The sequence below is a fragment of the Eleutherodactylus coqui genome, chromosome 4 (genome assembly GCF_035609145.1).
Source record: "Eleutherodactylus coqui strain aEleCoq1 chromosome 4, aEleCoq1.hap1, whole genome shotgun sequence".
NCBI classification, from domain to species: Eukaryota; Metazoa; Chordata; class Amphibia; order Anura; family Eleutherodactylidae; genus Eleutherodactylus; species Eleutherodactylus coqui.
The window spans coordinates 80,135,836-80,157,257 of record NC_089840.1 but is presented as its reverse complement, the minus strand read 5'-3'; the positions used below and the strand labels follow the sequence as shown (position 1 = coordinate 80,157,257).

Genomic DNA, 21,422 nt, shown 5'->3' with positions numbered 1-21,422 from the left:
TAAATAGTGTTTGGTCTAATGGACACCAATCCACCAATTATGAAATTGTAGTAATAATAATAATAGTATCCAGCCCATCATCATGATGAATAGTGATTTTGACTATACCCAAAGATATTATATAAGATTGTTTAAACGAGTTTTAATACACCTACTTTGGTAAGGTCTTAAAGTGCCCACGCTGTACCAGTAAGCAAGAATTGTAACTTTATTCTTTCTCTTGAACACTTTTTAACCCATTGTCGTGTCAGACAGCTGGATGATGCGCTATCCAAGAACCTCAATTGTGGTTTGCCTTATATTTCCGATACATTTGCCATGTTATGGGGCACCACAGTTGTCATACAGTTTGAACATGGAAAGAGAAAAATTGCCATGCTTGCACATAAGACTAGAGATGAGCGAGCGTACTCGGAAAAGCACTACTCGCTCGAGTAATTTGCTTTATCCGAGTATCGCTTTGCTCGGGTCTGAAGATTCGGGTGACGGCACGGAGCGGGCAGCTGCAGGGGAGAGCGGGGAGGAACGGAGGGGAGATCTTTCTCTCCCTCTCTCCCGCCCGCTCTCCCCTGCTCCCCGCTGCGACTCACCTGTCAGCCGCAGCGGCACCCGAATCTTCAGGGACGAGCACAGCGATACTCGGATAAAGCACATTACTCGAGCGAGTAGTGCTTTTCCGAGTACGCTCGCTCATCTCTACATAAGACCAATTGCATGCTAAAAATGCACATCCTTTATAAAACGCAGTACCTCCGTAAACTCTAATCCTGTTGCAAAATGGGGCTGAGCAGGTACTGGTAACACTTCTATCATGAAAACAAGAACCTATTGATTTTTTTTTTTTAACTCTAATTTTTTTTCCTAGCACTCAACATTGTCTCGCAAGTTTGTAGAGGTGATGTCTGAATACAATGCTACTCAGTCTGATTACCGTGAACGCTGCAAAGGTCGTATCCAGAGACAGCTTGAAATCAGTAAGTTATTGGTGCTTTTACCTGTCTAGAATGAAAAATACTTGGAATTCATAGAATAGAGGATTAGATTCTGTCAAGCTGTAAATATGCATGTAAAATATTGGAATGCTCTAGCCATGTATATGTGAATTTTGCAGATAAATCCAATTGTTCGTAGTATGTTGATTGATAAGATTGGTATTTATTGGTAAATGTAATCTCCCGATATGGCAAAGTCTCATGTCAGTGAGCAGTACATGCTAATAGTCTATTCTCAGCACACAGAGAAAAGGATTTTGGATCCTCTTGTTTTTACAAGAGAGTGGATATACAGTTGTAGCCAAAGTTATTCAATCCCCAGTGTAAATTAGGTTTATTTGGCAAATTTACAAACTTTCAACAGTTCGCAAAAACAAAAAAACAACAAGAATGATTTAAATAGCTCAACACTACTAATATAACAAGTACTTTCTCCAAATTCAACACAAATTTTAATTGCTAATGCAGTCTCAGGATTGTTCAATTATCCAACTATCCCTCATAAAAACACATATTTGCAAATCAGGTATTGCCTCAAGGACACCTGATGCAATTAAGGGCTTCATTAGCTACAACAGGTGTGCTTGAGATAAAACATATCAAATACTTGGACTGGTTAGGGCTTTGTTGACTGTGACGTTTAAGTACATGTTATAAATATGTCAAAAGAATGGTCCAAGAAGTTAAGAGAAGGTCATTGCCTTTGCCTTGTACAACAAGGGAGAGGATGCAAAAAGATAGCAAAGGCACTGAATGTTCCTAGAGATACATTTGATAATATAATTTGCAAGTTCAAAAACCTGCAGACAGATTTGGTGGCAGCAGGCACTGATGTTCCTGTATGCACCATAAGGCAAACACTAAATGCTGATGGCCGTCATGCATGAGTTTCAAAACATGTACCTCTACTGACCCAAAAGCACCAGAAAAGTCAGCTCCAATATGCTCAAAACAATGTAAATAAGCCACAGAAGTTTTGTGATTCTGTTCTGTGGAGCGATGAAACAAAACTGGAACTTTTTGGGTGGTATATCTGGAGGAGGAAGAATGAAGCCTACATTGTAAAGCATTTCCTGCTGATAGTGAAGCATCCTGGTGGTTTGATGGCTCTCTGGGACTGGAAACCTGCTGTGCGTGGAGGGCAAGAAGTATTCAGTCATGTATTAGGAAATCCTAGGAGAGTCTCTCATGCCTTCTGTGGGAAAGCTGAATCTTGGCCATCATTGGACCTTCTAACAGGACAATGATCACAAACAAATCTCAAAATCTTGGTTTCAGAAGATGTCCTGGAAGATTCTGGAGATCTTTTTTTATTATAAAATTGAAAAACATAACAGTAACAAAAACAGGAACAGAAACATAACTCACATAATGTATAACACAAAAAAGAGGAAAAGCAAACACCAAATTATTAGTTTTTCTAAACAATGCTAAATTGAAACATCAGACTCTCAGCCAACTAAGAGCTAATGCCCACGGCCGGATTTCTGCCACGTATTACGCGGTGGAAATCCGCACCGTTGTCCCACAGCTATTTGGTTCTATTCAACCTAATAGCTCAATGTCTACCGTGGAATTCCGCAGCGTGAAAGAAAATGCACCATGCTCTATTTGCCGCGGGAATACGCGCAGCCAGCTTCCATTGTAGTCAAGGAAACTGGCCGTCAAGCTACGCTTCTGCTGTAGCACAGTGGAAGTAGCGCGTGAATACGAGTCCCCACACACCGCCGACCGCGTCATCCCGCACTGCCAGAGTGGGACGCGTACAGCAGATCCGGAATGGTGAATATGGGGGTTTGGGGGGGGGCGCCATGGCGGACTCCGCTGCGATATTCCGCTGGCGGAGTCCGTCATGGCCGTGGGCATGAGGCTTAAAACCTTAATAAAGAAAATCAAAGGTCTATATGGTCCAGTGCATTATCTACACTTGCACTACACTCATCATAACACCACAACCAATCACAACCCTTATCCCTGTAACGGAAGTAAACTAAGAAAACACATAAACATGAAAAATTAGACATTAGCCTACTTTTATCCTATTAACCTAAAAAAATATAGCCAACATAAGTAGTAATATTAATATGGCTCAAGGATCCAGTTGCAGACCCAAAGTTTTTTAGACCTATGTTTTGGGTCCAAATGTTTCCAAATTAAAGAAAATAAGCAGAAAAAAACTCTAACCATCTTAACTAGAAATGATAAATCAGATAATACAGACTTAATAAGAGCATTACCAATACTTCATTACCTTTTTTAATTGTTTTATTATGCACACAAAACCTAACATAAAAAATGAAAGTAAATCCTACAGTATACAAACACCCAGCTCACTGCAGTCTGAGGGCTACACCCGCCCCAACAGTCCATGCCCAGTGTTTCCCCCTCCCCTACAACCCCTAACAGTGTGTATATATAATATATACATATACCCACCTGTAATGCAACAACTTACACAACTCTTACAATTTCTGCAAAATTACTAAAACAAAATGGCATGCCATACATGTATTACTCGAAAAACATAATTCAGTTACTTGCAGTCATACTTTTTCATCTCTTGACCTAAAATAAAAAACTACCAGTGTCACACACAGCCATCCACAAGGAGTGAATGTGCCAAGCCGGGTACCGACAATTAAAGCATCCTATTTCTAGACTTATCTGTCCCTAAAATTTCCCTATTTTTTCCTTCAAATTGACCCTCAGAAAAACTATCCGACTCCAGAAGAGTTAACATTAGAAGAAACTATCCCTAGCGAAAGACAAACCTTCTGCGTAGGAGAGAGGCGTTATCTGTGGCCAACCTTGTATTATCCAGAGCACGCACCTTCACCAGGTCCCCCAAGATGTTTGTATTTACTTCATCCACAGGAAGGATTTTCTGCTCTGCCAAAACTAAACACTGCATTCCACACATGAAACCTGACCACTAGGCAGACTAGGAATATAATGCACCGGTCCTACCACCAAAGTCTCTAATGCCCCATAGGCCCATTCTGCATAAGAAATAGGCTAACCATTGGAGTCTCCTACCTGATTGTACACCTCTGTACTAAAGGGACCCTAAAGCAGGAAATGCTCCATGCTTTCCAGCATATCCCTGCACTCTACACAGGTAAACCCTTATCCCTAGAGCAGCTGTACTTCAAGTTAGCCCTTCCATACAGTCACCCATAGAAAGTGTGCCCAGACAAGTCCCAAAACTTCAAGGGGATCCTGTCAGAATTCAATAAACAACCCTACCACCAGGTTCTGACTTGGACAGTTGTTAAGCGCCAGGGGCTTCTGGAAATTGGTCACCAAGACCCTCTTTTCAAGGAGCTTCCCGACAGAGTCCTGATCTCTCACATGCCCAGACCTGAGTGACATATCATCTTTAGAACCACAGTTCAGTTTGGGAAGATCCTTCACTTGGCTTCCTGTCTCCCATTCCTGGAAGAAAGGCCAAAGCCATCCTGATAGACAAATACTCATGGAAGAGCCCTCTCTTGCCAAAGGTTGCCTATGTTGATCTTAATAAAGGTGTTTTCAAGAAACACAATGGGGTAGACCATAAATAACCCCCAAGTCTGCTTATGCGGTACATGATATCTCTCCTAATTAGGTTCAACCTATTAGCCCACAAGATTAGGAAGAACAGGTTGTAGACCTAAGTCCAGAAAGGTACTGGCAAAATGCATACGCTACCCAGGTAGATGGACAAAAGAGCAGGTTTGTTTCGATCAGATTAACCCTTTCCCAAAGGGTCAAAGACCAACCCTCCATACGGAAACTCCCTCAGAGTGGCTTCCAGCATTGCCTGGTCCATCCCAGCATCCATGATCCAGCCATGATAAATCCTCTTAAAGAAAGGATCAATAGCAAAAAAAACACAAGAAGCAGCTCAGATGACTGCCCTAATGGACACCAGAGCCAACTTCAAACTGGCGAATGAAAGATGAGAGGAAAAAAGAGGGAGCGGAGCATGTACTTGAGAATTTGAGAGTCTATAAACCAATGCTTTGGTTTGGGAATTGTTTTTTATTTTCTCCACCCTTTATTCTATATATGGGAGTGAGATTGCTCATTTCCTGATGAGTCTGAGAGGGTGCAGCCGTTCCATGAAACATCACTCCTTCCCAGGAGGACATCCAATACATAAAAGAAATGTAGGAAAAAAGTGGTTGTAGGCGCAATCCCTTTTCTTAAAGAGACACAAGATGTATTTCTAAGCTCGACTCCTCTCTTTTTATTAAGAATTAATCCAGCATACAATCCGATGTGTTGCGCCCGTTCTTCATTATTTTAGCTGGGGACACACAGACATCACCGGTGTGTTCTCTTTACAGAGAGTCACGATTTTATTGCGCGTCTCACTTTGCCGTGAAGTGACGCTTGTGTCAAAGAGGCCTGAAGGGGTTGAATGATTCCGAGACTGCAGTAGTCATTAAAAGTGATAATTTGCGTTGAATTTGGAGAAACCACTTGTTCTATTAGTTGTGTTGAGCTACTTAAATTGTTCTTGTTTCATTGTTTGTTTGCAAACAGCTGAAAGTTTGTAAATTTGGCAAATGAACCTAATTTGCATTGGAGATTGAATAATTTTGATTGCAACTGTATCTAAAATAGCTGGTAGGTTCCAATTATTTCTAGGAGTATCTGTGATGACTTCTATCCACGCAATTAGCTGTGGATGATGAGACGTTTAGTACATTATAGGATTCCAGGAGGTCATGTGACTCAGCTCAAGAGATATCTGATCTTTTTCACGGAGAAGACAGCATCCCTGCCACAGCTCATATTTATAATGACAGTCTGCTCAGAGCAGGAAGAAGAGGAGGTAGAGGAATATCTCTTGGGGTTGGATGTGCCCTTGAGTTCCGCCAGAGGTTGTTCTGTGATTTGCAGGACTAGCCTATTATTTGTATTGGAAGCGAGAAGTGTCCTATTTGCTAATACATGAAAAACAATGTAGTTAGAAGACTAATGGGTACTTCACCCTGTAGGCTAAAATTTGCTTGTTGTCTCCGATTTGGATCCTGCGTTGGAAATATTGGGGCAGCAGGAAGAGCAATCAACATATCCTACTTTTGGCAGTCCTCCAGATTACAACAGGTTGTGTCTAAATGAAAATGTAAGGATTTGTGCCAATTTGTCAAGAAGACATGTCCGAAGTCAACAAAGTTTAAATGGGCCTGCAACTTTGGAATTACTATCTTATGAGTTTTCCATAGTGGCTGTGCATAGAACAAGTCTTTATAGCTTTCTTTGGGCTCTCTCCTATCATGGGTCTTATAGCTTTTGCCTGCCTTGCCTCCATGCTGGGCGCACACTGGCAACCAATTACACAACATGATTATACCCAGGAAGAACTGATATGCCTTTTTATTAACACTGTACCTTGAGCTCTCCATGTAAATATCACAGTTTTGTTAATTAGCACATGGACATATATCTCAAAAAATAATTTTATGAAATTTGCAATGAACAGGCAGACTTTTTAGAAAGTAGAATATGTCCTAACGTGTAACAGATGACACATGCCACAATCTGGGCCATCCATCTGGCTGTGCATTGTGGTCTGTGGTCCAGGATCACTTTGCGTGATTAAAGTTTGGCCTGCATTATAATTAATTATTTCTGTATTTTCCATTTTGTTTTATTTTATTTTTTTGTTTAATTTATATTTTGATACTTTCTAACAAAATGGATGTCAAATATTTAGCTGATACCAGTATAAACATGACAAATATAATCAACTACCGAGAATGCTGCTACTAGAGTTATATTTAATTATATTACATTTTGTAAGTTCATTACACCAGTGGCAGATCACTGCATTAGGAACACCTACTCCGTAAGGGGTTGGTCCACCTTTTTGGGTGAGTGTGGCTTTTCACAAGCTGGCAAACATCTTCCATACTCAACTCAATCCATGCCCACTGCAGCAGCTCCATCAGTTGGGGCATATCCTGTGGATAAAAGGGGGAGCCGGTATCACAGCTCTTTCCAGCATATCCAAAACTTGTCCAATAGGGTTACACTCTAGTGAGTTTGGGGGCTAAGGCAGTGTGGAAAATTCATCATCGTGTTCCTCCAACCCCTCCTTAGTGATCCAAGCTCAATGACACAGGCGTTGTTCTATTGAAAAATGGCACTGTTGTTGGGGAAGACTCCTTGAAGATATTGGTACAGAGGGTCATCTAACAAGTCCCTGTAGCGTTCATCATTTAAGGATTGTGGCATGATGACCAACAATCGTAGGCCATACCAGGAAAATGCTCCCCAGACCACGACCCTGCCACCACCAGCCTGTTGAAACCCAATAATGCACCCATGGGATATTGCGTTATCCTATTTATACCAGGAGCGGACCTGGACATCTGTTTGGTTCAGCAGGAAATGGGATTTTTCACTCCAGATAACCTTCTGCCACATGTCCAAAATCCATTGACTTCTTTTTTGGGCCTATATGAGGCATTATTTGTGATGACGCAGTGTAATCAGGTACACTGCATGGTCATTGAGGAAAGTTCTCTAACTTCCCTGCTGTCGTACTGCTGTACATACCAAACGTGCCACCCAACACTCACCTCTAGAAGCAACCACATGTGGCCTGCCACTATGTGATCCTTTGCCAGATATCTGTCTATTGTTCAACTAGTCTTGGTACACTCTTGACGCCATGGTTTGGGAACAGCCAACAAGCGTGACTATTTCAGAAATACTGGCTCCATACCTTCGGGGTTCAACCATCTGTCTGCGGCCAAAGTCACTCAAGTCACCATGTTTACCCATGACTGCCAAATGTTGCCTTCTGCTGCGCGTTATCTAAGAGCAGATCATGATACAGCCATAACACGGTACCGCCTTACAGATCACAAGATGTCACAAGCCAGCTGCTCCCAATGCAGTGATCGTTCAGTGTGTAATCCGACTAACTTCAGTAACAGTCAATTAACGTATGTTTTAGTTTGCATAATGAAACTGCTTTTCACCGAAAGGACCAATAAAATTAAAATATAACTTTTATTTACAATATCTAAAAAATGGCGCATCCACAGACAACATAAAAAAGTTGAGATCTTATATCGGACAGTTTATATGTCCCTTTCTATTCTCAACTAGATTAATGTTATAGCACAAGATGTATCGTAGTTCAGTACAGGGGCATCACATATCAAAAAATGCCCATAATACGAACTCTCTTTACAATAGTCCAAAGTTAGACATATCAGATATCTTTATTCTACCACCCTGGGGTCTATACTCCTTATTTAAGGCACACTAGTAGGGTAGTGTTATTATTAGTACATGTGAAGTTCACTATAGGATGCCTAGTTGGAGCCTCTTTGTAGTAACCTCAGCTTAAGATGGTAATACAGCTGAAGCCTAATTTCCCAAGTGTGGTTACTCAGATGAATAATAACCCAGATGTACGGTCATAACGTTAAATGACCAGTTGCTAGCGTGTGTGCTTTATTTTAACACCACATGATATATTTAAACCCATGTGGTGAACACTGGATTATCTAAGTGGCTATAACATTAAATGATCTATAGCCCAGGAGAATATACCTCTCCATCAGTAATTAGACCTCTATTCTGATAGTCAGTAAGACCTTTGTTTTTTTGTCTCTAACTATCTAACTGATCTTTTAATCATGGGGTATGTTTAACATAGTTCCCCTAATCCCCATCAACGCGTTTCAACAATCCATTCTTTGGATTGTATCATCAGGATGGTTTTAGTGCTAGAGGTGAGCAGCATGCAGACCGGTCGGCTGTCTGATAACAAATGAGCATAGATGGTAGGAATGCTCTTCTGTTGGGCTTATATATCTGTAGCCCCGCCTACCTTCCGGGGGCTCGTCCCGGATCACTCCAATAAGCTGTCTATTGGGCGGTTCAACTTTTACTCCTATAGTCCCGCAATACTGTGTAGTTACCGCGCTTGCGCTATAGAAACATGCTCACCTCGTGATGCAATTTATTAATTAGTGATGCAATTTATTAATTAGTTGGATTTGTAGATAGACTGATTATGCATGAAAAGCATTTAGTCATATAGGATGTGAGTAGAATATACATACATGTTGTTTCTTTTGTGTGTACTCAGCTGGGAGAACCACAACAAGTGAAGAACTGGAGGACATGTTGGAAAGTGGAAACCCAGCCATCTTCTCATCAGGGGTATGTTTCCTCTCATTTAAATTGTACTTTAATGGGGTTGTCCCATATAAAATATTGCCTATAGTTACATCCAGCCTATAAGTATGAATGCAAAAAATATTTATATTTTATTTAATGTTTCTAACCCCAGATATTCCTATGTTAGAATAGTACCCCCTGCTGTTTCTATTGAAGAGCCTTTCTGTGTCCAACTCACCTCAGTAAATGTTCCAAAGCAGTCACATCTACTCAGGCTTATTTCTCAGCAGTAAGGTTGTCTCGCTCTGATCACTTGCTCAGCATCTCCTGTGACATCGGAGAAGATACAAGGCCTTCAGAAGCAGCCACTCACCATACTAGGGATCCCTCCACATACCCAGTGGAGCAGAGAGGGAAGCAAAACTGAGCAGGTGGAACAATTACGGAAGAGGAAACAGAATAGTGACAGGAAGTGGCGCTATTCTAACACTGGTCCTGGAATATCTGGAGATAGAAATCGAATATAAAAAAAGCCTACAGGTTTTTCTTGCACCGCAACTTTGACCCCTATGCGTGACTTTTGGTGGATGATTTTGGTGTCATTAGATTTGTGACATCCTCACCACTTCCATAAAATTGGAGTTTGATACATTGAGAGTCCTGTCAGGCCAGGTCAAACTTCCTATGTTAAGTCTAGCAGTGCTGTTGTGCTTTAGCCAACAACGCCGCTAGGGAGAGTCAAGTGATGCTAAGCTACCTTCATATCCAGTGCTTACCAGTTGGACTGTTGCCAATTCCCCAAAACGTGAAAGACCAAGCCGTGGACAGTTCTGTAAAACCCTTACACACTTTTCCCAAACATTTTATGTTCACGTAGCAAATAGAGATGAGCGAGCATGCTCAGTAAGGGCAGTTACTCGAGAGAGCACCACTATTTTCGAGTAACTGCATGCTCGTCGAAAAACAATTCGGGGGTCCGCGAAGGGGGGGCGGTGGGGGGAGCCGGGGTGGAGCATGGGGGAGAGTGAGAGAGATATCTCTCTCTCCCTCCCCCACACTCCCCTCCGCAACCCTCTGCTCACCCCTGCGGCCCCCTGAATTTTCTCAGACGAGCATGCAGTTACTCAAAAATAGCGCTTGTTATCATTTTATGTAAGTGACATATCGTAATTGATAGATTTCATGTAATTCTACCTGTGTGACCCTGTATAAGTAGGGGCCCATTATTGTCTCAGAACCAGGTCTCCAATCCACCCTCTGCTGGATCTGATAGAGCAGTACAGTATATAGCGGTATCTAACTCAATATTGAGCTTGTCATAAAGATTCTAATATACCGCCCAATGGTAGATGATCCTGGACAGAAACCTCTCATGTTTTACACCAAATCCCGCCCGGCAGTCTGTTTCCCTTTAAGTTAACCATTACATTAAATTAATGTTATACTGCTACAACATGTCTAGGAATAAGTCTTGGAGTTAAGTAGTTTACATAGTTATATAATGTTACCACTTGTGTGTGGGATTGTGTGGGAGTGCAGGCTGATGTATGCTGGCTTGGTGTGAGATTCATGTAGCACTGTAGTTTTAGGTTAGGAGCACTCTCAATCTTTTATGTAAATGTATATTCTAGAGAGGATGTACTCTGCCCTCGCATCATTGTACTGTACAGTTAAGGAGGTTTTACCTTTTCATGACCAAAGGTCATTGATGCTCCTGCGTCTAGGTAACATTCTGCAGCCGTGATGTTCCAACTTTTACAAAAATCATAACTTTTTACATTTTTCCAGTGACATAGCTACATGATTTAATGAACTGTATGATGTATCAGAAAACCTTCAAAATTTTCCAAGTGGGGCGAAATGGGAAAAAAATGCAATTGCACTGTTTTGGGGGAGCTTGTTTTTAAGAAGTTCACAGTGCAGTGAAAATGACATGATATGTTATTTTCATTCTGTTAGAGACCAAATTTATATAGTTTTTTTTATACGGTACTGCTTTAAAAAAAAAATTTTCCTTAAAAAAATGCTTTTTGTTGCTATCCTTTGATATTTTAATAAATTGGACAATTACGGACGTGACAATACAAACTCTCACTTTTTTTATGTGCAACTGGGAAAAGGGTGTTTTTTTTTAAAGCTTTTAATATGCTTTTTTTTGTAAAAATTAAAAAGTATTTGTTTTACTTATCTTTACTTTTCTTATTAGTCCCCATAGGGGACGTGAACTTGTGATCATTTGATGGCTTATACAGTGTAATGCAATGGTATTCTATGGCATCCTATTAATAGGCAATGCCAGTTATATGCATCTTATTAAAAGGCAAACAATCATGGCAGCCCTGGGGATCTTTCACAGGCCCCAAGCTGTCATGACACCCAGATAGCACCCCGCTATCTCATCATAGGGAGGCCATTTGGCACTTTTAAATCCTAATTGATTAAGACATTTAAATACTACTGTCAGAATTTACAGCAGCATTTAAAGGGTTAACTACCACAGTTAGTGTTATCTCTAATTGAGGCAGTTGCAGGCAGATGTCAGTTGTCAAAGACAGCCAATACCTACCATGTATGGAGCGAGCTGCACTCCCAAGCCTGCTCAATATGCAGCATATACTGTGGTCATCTATATTCGTCTTAACAACACGGGGCATAGGCACTTAGGGCAGATCGGTGTGGTAACTGCAACAAGTCGTATATGGGTGGAAAAAAAATCAAAGTTTGGTGTATTGCACCCTGGTGGCCAATCTAGTGAGCTACACCAACTGCAATATGTTGTATGTCAACAGACCAATGAGAAACCCTCAAATTCCCTCTCTTTCTATAGGACGAATCAAGATGATAGGGGCAAAATGGAAATGTGTTGTGTCTCTCCTGAAAAGTTTGATAGATTTGACAAACAACCTATTGCAGTTACCAAAATGATATATAGCCACATGTGTGATGTGAAGGGGTTAAGTAACAGAATGATCTTAAAGGGGTTGTCCCGCGCCGAAACGGGTTTTTTTTTTTTTCACACCCCCCCCCCCCCCCCCCCCCCCCCCCCGTTCGGCGCGAGACAACCCCGATGCAGGGACTTAAAAAAAAAACAGCACAGCGCTTACCTGAATCCCCGCGCTCCGGTGACTTCTATACTTACCGGTGAAGATGGCCGCCGGGATGTTCTTCCTCCATGGACCGCAGCTCTTCTGTGCGGTCCATTGCCGATTCCAGCCTCCTGATTGGCTGGAATCGGCACGTGACGGGGCGGAGCTACACGGAGAGCCGGCATCCTGCACGAGAGGCTCCATTGAAGAAAGCAGAAGACCCGGACTGCGCAAGCGCGGCTAATTTGGCCATCGGAGGCCGAAAATTAGTAGGCACCATGGAGACGAGGACGCCAGCAACGGAGCAGGTAAGTATAAAACTTTTGATAACTTCTGTATGGCTCATAATTAATGCACAATGTACATTACAAAGTGCATTAATATGGCCATACAGAAGTGTATAGACCCACTTGCTGCCGCGGGACAACCCCTTTAATTCTAGGAATAAACAAAAATGCAGTTTATGCATTAAAACTATACCAAATTCTAATAAAATTGTATTCCCTACTCTAATACAGTGGTATTCCTGAACTTTTTCAGGCCAGGGAAACAAAAATTAGCAGGAGGTCCCACTGAGAAACTCTAACGTCTTATCCACATCGATAGCATTACCAGACTGTGATGGTTCTGTAGTCCATAGAGAGGTCAACTCTGCTGGTCACTGCAACCAGGTGATGTGTCATTAGTAATGAATGTCACTGCACCACAAAAATGACTGAGGGCCCAAATTATCTACAGATGCTGTATATGCAACTCCAAAACACCCTTCAGCCTAAAGCCCAAGAAATGAACCTACAAAAATTCATCAGGCCCTCAGAATCGCTTCATGGCCTTCCCTAATGGCAGTGGTCTCTTACAGTAGGATGATGCATCCTGTAAGTGTTCGGGACGCTGTATGGATTGAGGAACATCACGAAGAGTTCAAGGTAGTGCTTTGGCCTACAAACTCCACAGATGTTAATCTCATTGAACATTTGTGAAATGTGCTGGAAAAACATGTCTGATCCATGGAGGTCCCACCTTACAACTCAAGGGACGTAAGAGATCTGCTGCTAACAACTTGGTACCAGATACCCCAGGACACCTCCAGAGGCGTTGTAGAGTCCATGCCTCAACGGGTCAGTTCTGTTTTAATGGCATGAAGAGGAGCTACATAATATTAGGTCCGTGGTTTTAGTGGTATGGCTGATTGGTGTATGTGTACAATATTTTTTTTTACAACAAGCTAGAAAATGAATGATGCCTTTGGCCACACTGTATGATTACCCCCTCTAAAACACTACCTCAAATACTTGTGTCCGTGAACCTGTTTCTAGACCTACTCCAGCCGCAGCATTGTGGTTCATACAGTATAAGGTAATATATTTTCTTTTTTTTTCTCTACAGATCATCATGGACTCTAACATTACTAAGCAAGCTCTGAATGAGATTGAGACTCGGCACAGTGAAATCATTAAGCTGGAGAATAGCATTCGGGAGCTGCATGACATGTTTATGGACATGGCAATGCTTGTAGAGAGCCAGGTACGTAAGATCCCATGTCCATTTTTAGTCCTTATCATGGTCAAGAAGGACAGCTCATGGCTGGACACTTTTACTGTAGTATACTAATAAACTTCCCCATATTTTTCCCTTTACTATAATATAATATAGGATTGTTATTGCATATATTGGGTATATATACATACAATGGAGGTGCTCTGGTCAACAATTTGCACTTGGGCATTGGGTTTCTCACCCTCCCTCCTGTCTTTACTTCCCATGCTGCGTGTGGGATGAGCGCTCAGCTGGTAGGTGCAAACTTTTTACATGTTGTGTTTTGCTAGAGTTGCTTTTGTGACTTTGTGGCTCTCCGCTTTATACATAGATTTCCTGTTTTCTTTGTGACAAAACCTTCAACTAACTTTTAACTAATATATATTGTTTGCATGCTCTCAATACACAGTCTAGAAATGGGCTTCTCAGTGTAATTCTTGGATTGATATTCGGTTAAAACCTAATTGTAGAATCACATTTCTAATTACATTCCATTAGGTACATTGTCACTAAATGCTAAAAATATGTTCTTTGTCAGATGATGGTTCCTAAGTATAGATGAGCGAGTATACTCGCTAAAGGCAATTGCTCGAGCGAGCATTGCCTTTAGCGAGTATCTCCCCCGTTCGAGACGGAAGGCTCTGGTGCCGGTAGCGGGCACAGAGCTGCGGGGGAGAGCGGGGCAAAACGGAGGGGAGATCTCTCTCTACCTCTCTCCCTCCTGCTCCCTCCTGCTGACTGCCGCTACTCACCGCTCCCCCGCGCCGGCACCCAAACCTTCTGTCTCGAGCAAGGGAGATACTCACTAAAGGCAATGCTCGCTCGAGCAAATGCCTTTAGCGAGTATACTCGCTCATCTCTATTCCTAAGGTACAATTCAGATATGTGTAGTATCCAGTCTAGTCTACTGAGATGAGTCCCATTGGCTTTACAAGACAGGGTGTTAGGAAGAGGTATAATGTCAGACCAAAAAGAGATTCTAATCAAAAGTCTATACTATGAAATGTTCCACTTTCTAATATTCAAGTAAAGGTTCATCTTAGACATCGTGCACATGGCCATATCCAAGATCTTAAATAGGGAGCCCATATTATGTATTAAGCCCATATAGTACAGAATAGTTCTTGCAGATGGAGATCTCATCATGCTTTTCATGTCTGGCTGCTTATGTCACCTGCCTGCTCCAATGTTTTGTTCTTTGGCATAATCTTGTTACATAGGGTATAGTACTAACTCGTATTGTTTCCCAATACAGGTTAAAGCTGATTGGAGCAAGTGGGGCTGAGAGTCACCCACAGAAGAACAGGTAACATGCAAGTGATGAAGATTTAACAGCAAATTATTAAGTAACTCTTTTTCTGGCCCTCTTCTGTTATCCCTTGCTCACTCTTCCTGTATCACTTTCTACTTCCTCTATCTTCTTGCTATGGTCATCTATTGTCTTGGACATGTATCCTCGTGTATGCTGAACTTCCTCTCCTCTTTTCTGCATCGTGTCTGTCATATCCGTCTCTTTCGATCTTTTCAATGTTTGCATGATCTTTTTGTCTCTCCTTTTCTTATTGAATTGTGCTTTAAATCTTCTCTTTTGTCCATGATCGTTCCTTGTCTTCTTCTCTGTAAATCATGTCTTCGGTGCAAATTTCACTCCCATACTAACTGATAATGCATGCTTCCTCTCCGGCTATGGCTATTGCCACTTGCATGTGTCTGATCTTGTACGTCGCTTTTTTTGTATTTCTCCAACTTCTCTGTGTTACTTTCTCTCTCTTGATGTCTTCCGAACTTCTCTGGCTCCTTCTTTTTGGCCTCCTCTGTTTCTCCTTTTCCCTACCCCTTCTTTCTACACACCATCAGGGAGAGATGATTGACCGCATAGAGTATAACGTGGAGCATTCGGTGGATTATGTGGAAAGAGCCGTGTCTGACACCAAAAAAGCTGTCAAGTACCAGAGTAAAGCCAGAAGGGTAAGGACTCATACTGACATTCTTATCTACAGAGTCCTCTAAGGCACTGGCCTCCAACTAGTGGCTCGGGACTCACATGTGGCTTGCAACCCCCAGATCTATGGCTCGCCACAGGAGCCATCAATTATGGCCATATGGACTGGTTACAATATGTCATCCACACTAAAACAATTTTGGACATCTTTTAACTCCCAAATAGTGACAAATTGAATGATATTATACCAAAAAATTATTTACAAATTGATTTCTGCATCTCTATGTTTAGCATGGCTTTCATCCATTTCTTTTTTTATTAAAACATGGCTCCCAACCAGCAAATCAAAGATAAATGTGGCTCACAAGGCACAAAAAGTTGGAGACCTCTGATCTAGAGCAAATATTTTGTTTGCTACCCCAGCCCTATATTTAACTACCCTGGAGAGGTATATTGACTTCTTAGGACCATGCTTTTATCTCTAGCACCTGGGGCATATGCTCCATTAGCCGCACACTAGCTACAGCCCTGTTTTGGCTTGATAATGGGAGTTATATCCAACTATAGGTTTCCTCCCAAGGTCATTATTCGAATCTGGGTGTCTGTTTTACCTAGTTGACCCATGAAAGTGCAGTGACCATTTACCCTACTGATATCTCTACAGAGACAAATGTATCCCCTCATCCCATCCAAGATGAACTTGAAGACAGTTGACAGCTCAAAAATATTCTAGATTTCTGTTAGGCTGAGTTCACATATGTCATAGATTCATCATATCAGTGATCCAGAAAGGCATTTTGTTTTGCATTATGGATAGATCTTCTTAATCCAATGTTGGCGTTTTGTGCAACTCGGTTATCGAGTTATCGGTTACCTTTGTGCATAAAAAGTCAATACACACATATTTTATGAAGTCCCTGCAAAAAATGATGCACTTATCTGTATTTTTTTTTTTTTTTGCATGGGGTTTTCCTTTTCATGCATTTAGCCTCATACTTGGTTTGCAAGCTCTCCTACATTCAAGTTTCTGGCTGCAGAGATTTACCTGCACTGCTCATCTATCTCTTTCATGACAACACACAAGCTTAGCTCCCCTCCCCTCTCCCAGAGGCTGTGTATCATAACCATGCCCACTCAATACTACACAACTTTCGCTCTCTCTCTTCCTCTTTTTGAGTAGCTGCTGGTCCGTTCCTCCTCACTGCTGAGCAGAAAATTCACCTTGAGTGAATTACAGTCCTCTGTAATAGTAGTTTTCTCTGCTCTTTGTCCTGCTGATCTCCTCCACCATCCCCTTACACTGTCATGCAGTCCTTTATAATAGCTTAGTGGAAAGGCAGTGAATGCACGTTCACAACAGGAAAGTAGGCTAGGGCAGGAACTGACAGTTTACCAACTGACATAATTTGCTAAGATTTAAGTCCTCCACTCTGCAGTGCCATGCAAAAGTGCAAAGGTTACATAGTCTTATAAGACTTATCCACATGGCTGTAACACATTCATATTATGACTAAAACCAGCTTCCCTGGACTTCCCAGTAAACTGAACTCAGACCACTATAGAACCCTAGAGTCTTCACTACAGTTTCTTATGGTAACCCATGAGTCAGAATGGTGGTGCTGAACCATCTTCAGCTGGCTTACCAAAAAAAGCTGGTGTTGCTTATTTTTTGTAACAATTTTTGGTAACTCATTTGGTGTCAATTTTCATAGCACATTATCAATGCGTATGTGGCATTGAACTACTGTGGATACAACATGTTGAAGAACACGTACTGACTGCTTATATCTTGTCTCCTGTAGAAGAAGATCATGATCATTATCTGCTGTGTGGTGCTTGGGATTGTCATTGCTTCAACGTTTGGAGGAATATTTGGATAGAGAACAGAACAGCAGCCACAAATTGCATGTTCTGGACATAGCAGGAAATATGCGGTAATCAGTGCAAGCCGCACCTGAAGGTGGGGAACTGACGGCGAAAACACGCTTCCCAAGAGGAGAGCCCCTCTGCATGACTACCCTGTGTGTAACCCAGCGCACGTACCCAGGGAGAGACTGTTTGCTGCGGGAGGGGGAGGAAGGGGTTTTACAATGCCAGACCACTGACTTGGAATTGGATGCAAAGCGATGCCCGTGCTTCTTCCCTCCAAGAAGAACATTCTCCAGCAACGGTGGATCCGGCTTGGTGCTTTTAGGGATCAATATAGGGTTAGAGTTCCTGTGCTGCTGCCTTTATATTCTGTCCCCATGCCCACCAGATGCCTTTTAGGTTTGGAGAAGGATCTGTCTCTACCACAGCCAACTAGACACCAGTGTTGGGCCAAAGTGCCAAGCATAGCCGAAATTTTTTTTTTCCACCACATTCCTCCCCCTCTGAACAAAAAAATAACTTGGGATAGCGCGCTGGGACAGACCACGTTGGCCTCCCCTTTGCATGACAGGGGTTCAGTGTTTGGTTAAACATTTTAAGGTTGGAATATGTTTTGTGTGATCCTCGCCCTTTATCAACACCTCTCCAGGAGAAGGGCACATTCCCATTTTTTTGTATCATGTGCATACATTTCCTTTTGTAATTGTGTGAGCAAGGTGTCCACCTGTGTGTGTATACGTCTCTCTAAACCACATATGCAGACAAATCGATGTGTGAGGAGACTCCTGCGTACTGGAAGCTGTGCAGATGTCACAGTGGGGCAAGGCAGAACCATCCGTTGAGTTGATGATGGTAAACCAAGCCCTGAGGTGCCTTACGGCTTGCACCAGTCGGGAGTTAACCCCTTTTAGGGCTGGGAAAATCCTCTCTACTTTCCCAGCTCTGAAGGGATTAATCACCAGCATGCTTTGTGAGGAGAGTTTTTATATTTGGTGTTTTATCTTCCTGGTGTATTTTGTCTGCAGCCCTGCCGTGGCATTTAATAAATGATGTGAGTTTGGGAACTTTCCGCGTACCTCATTATTTTTTTGTTTCACTTGACATTTAACTCACTAAAGTACTGAAACTCCTTGCAGAGATCTGAAAAAAAAGCAGAGGGACTTTAAAGGGTCACACCGGTTTATTCCCCCCCCCCCCCCCATTTATTACAAGCTGTATATTTCCCTGATATATAAGTCGGCTAGTATTACCTTAGTTAGTTAGAAACGCTATATTTTCTCCTTAGGTACAGCACCTAGAAGGTGAGTGAGGAGCCCTATTTACACGCAACGATTATCGCTCAAAATTTGCTCAAACAATGTCTTTGGATCAATAATTGTTGCGTGTAAATGCTGCCATCGTTTGCTTTTCAACCGAACGATCATTTTTAAGGCCCTTTTACACACGATGATTGCTCAAAAGCCATCTTTTCAGCGATGATAGTTGTGTGTAAATGTGCGCCCATCGTGCACTTACTGTGCACTTTTCATCCATCGCTAACTTCAGGTCCGCATGAAATCCTCGTCCCTCAGGATGATAAGATAGGACGGATCGCACGCTGTGTTCTCCGCAGGCAGCAATGATAATATTCTTTAACAGCTGTAACAGCAGCTGGCCCACTGGAGAACAATAGTGATGTATTTAGAGAACAGACCACCCACTGTTCTCTAAATACATGCAATGAAGTACTAAAGGCTGATTTAGCCTATTAGAATATATGCACAATGATCGCCCAAAACTGACATTTTCAGATGAATTTTGAGGGATCATCTGTGTGTGTAAATGCACCTTTTGTTGAATTTAAAATCCATTGTTCAGCTGGATAGGTGATAGCAGGGACTGCATGCTGTGTTTCTCCACGGGAGCGCTGATAACATTGTATTCAGCTGCAGTCCCATGGCAGAAGAAAAGAGCTGTATGCAGAGAACAGACCACCTGCTGTTCTCTGCATACAGCACAGGGAGGCTCATTTATATGCAAATGAAGCTAATAAGCTACTAATAGGTATTAGTACCAATTAGCAGCTTATGCAAAATGATCGTTCAAACTATCAATCATCATATCTTTTGAACAAATTTTGAGCAATCATCTTTGTGCGTAAGTGGGGCTTTACAAGGCGATTCAAGCGCCTCTGGGTAATATGCAAATAAGGCAGATGGAACAGTAGAGATATTGTTTCCTCTCCCTTATTTGTTTAGTTATTCCTTTCTATCTGAAAATTCCTGGAGTCCTTCTCCTCAGATCGTCATGTGATCACATTCTGACTAGACGAGATTTATCAGCTGGAGCGTGAAGCAAGCGCTGAATCCCTCTATTCCTAAGCAGCAGGCTACCCAGTCCTCCCTCAGCTGATTGACAGCCTTCTCACGATACTGTGCATAGGGAGAAATCAGTCAATCAGCAGCGGAAGGATGGAGGGTAGCTGGCAGCTCATGAATGCAAGCACTCGAGGACCCTGGAGTACAGACTTATCATGGAAAGGACTCTGTGCTGGACTCAGATTGCAGCTGATATACAGCGATTTTATGAAAGCTACTGAAAAAATGTAAGTGACCCACTGCTGGAATCGGGGTCTTTATCATTACTTTATACCACCCTCAGATAGTAGATGGTGACAGGTTACCTTTAAGACAATGTTCACTGGTTAAAGCTCCCCTCTAGCCGCAATATTGTTTTAAAAGTATGCCCCCCCCCCCCCCCATATACCTTAGAATTTCATGCTGTTCGAACCCGCCGATAATGGCGCAGCCGGATGACTCTACTGCTGTGGATGCAGTTGGTTCAGCTCTACGACGCAGCATCATCTGTTGGAAGAAAGAAGGATTGGGGACCTTGGATTTCAAGCCCAATTGTTTTGGTCCCCGGGCAATAAGTAATAAAACAATGTTGCAGCGGTCTCCACCCCAAGAGGGGCTGTATGCATGTCACCACTAGATTGCCTTATGCCCTTTTAACAATCTAGAAAATAACATGGAAGGCACCACATGGAAGAAGAACTTGCAGACTTGGAAAAGGTTCTGGAGCGATCTGAAGTGTTGCATCGATGTGTAGAGAATAAACCAGCACGTTCCTTTCTAAAGTCGGTGCGCTTTTTGTGTTGTTTTCTGTTAAAGACAATGTTGTATCTCTCTATGAGCAGGCGAGAAGGGCGTTACACGGATTTACTTGCATTGCTAACCTTGCTGCATGCGTACTTTTTTTTTTATATGTACAGTGTGCCATCTAGTGGGACAACAGTAGCACAGATGGGATGATGTATTGGAATAAGTGTTTCCTTGAATGCTATTAAACAGTTAAAAGTAGAATAGAAGAATTCTATGGGAAAAGACATATGGAGTAACTTTGTACGGTTGGAAGTATAATCTGCAGGATGAGTGTAATCCTAAATGTACCTCCATGTCTCTGGACAGACAATCCATGCATCGTATCAATGCCAAACAGGTTATAGGGATCAGAAAAAGTGGCAGGAGGTTGTATATGGCATTCAAGCTACATCCTTCTTCCAGGGCAGGGGTTGCAAACACTTCCATATGATAGGGCATATGGCTATAATGTCTGGGAAGGAGAGGTATCCAAGTGTAAGGTAAGAAGAGAAAGACCTAAACAACACAAGTAACTCGACTGAAGAATTGAAAAAAAAAAATGATATGGAGTTTGGCCAAGTCAGATTTATGAATCTAACCCTATTGAGGTGCCGTGGCATGACCTGAAGACCGCTGTGCATGTTAAGGCACCCTCAAAATATTGATGAACTGAAAGGCATTTGCAGGGAGGAATAGTTCAAAATTGTTCAAATCCTATTTGCAGCTACAGGAAACATTTGGT

General features: G+C 42.1%; 1 protein-coding gene across 3 annotated transcripts in view; it reads left to right on the top strand.

Moving 5' to 3' along the window:
- Positions 1 to 18,615, top strand: part of STX1A (syntaxin 1A) — a 172,115-nt gene extending 153,500 nt beyond the window's left edge. The window contains exons 6-10 of one of the 3 annotated variants that reach the window (XR_010792557.1): positions 866 to 974; positions 9,094 to 9,167; positions 13,598 to 13,735; positions 15,003 to 15,715; positions 17,492 to 17,517. Coding sequence is in view for 2 of the 3 variants with exons in the window: in XM_066599731.1 (XP_066455828.1) it covers positions 866 to 974; positions 9,094 to 9,167; positions 13,598 to 13,735; positions 15,605 to 15,715; positions 17,492 to 17,569 (510 nt within the window). In the remaining variant the exon portion in view is untranslated. Of the gene's footprint in view, positions 1 to 865; positions 975 to 9,093; positions 9,168 to 13,597; positions 13,736 to 15,002; positions 15,716 to 17,491 lie in introns of those variants that run through there. The other 2 variants (XM_066599731.1, XM_066599732.1) reach the window with 2 other exon arrangements.
- The last annotated feature ends 2,807 nt before the right edge of the window (positions 18,616 to 21,422 follow it).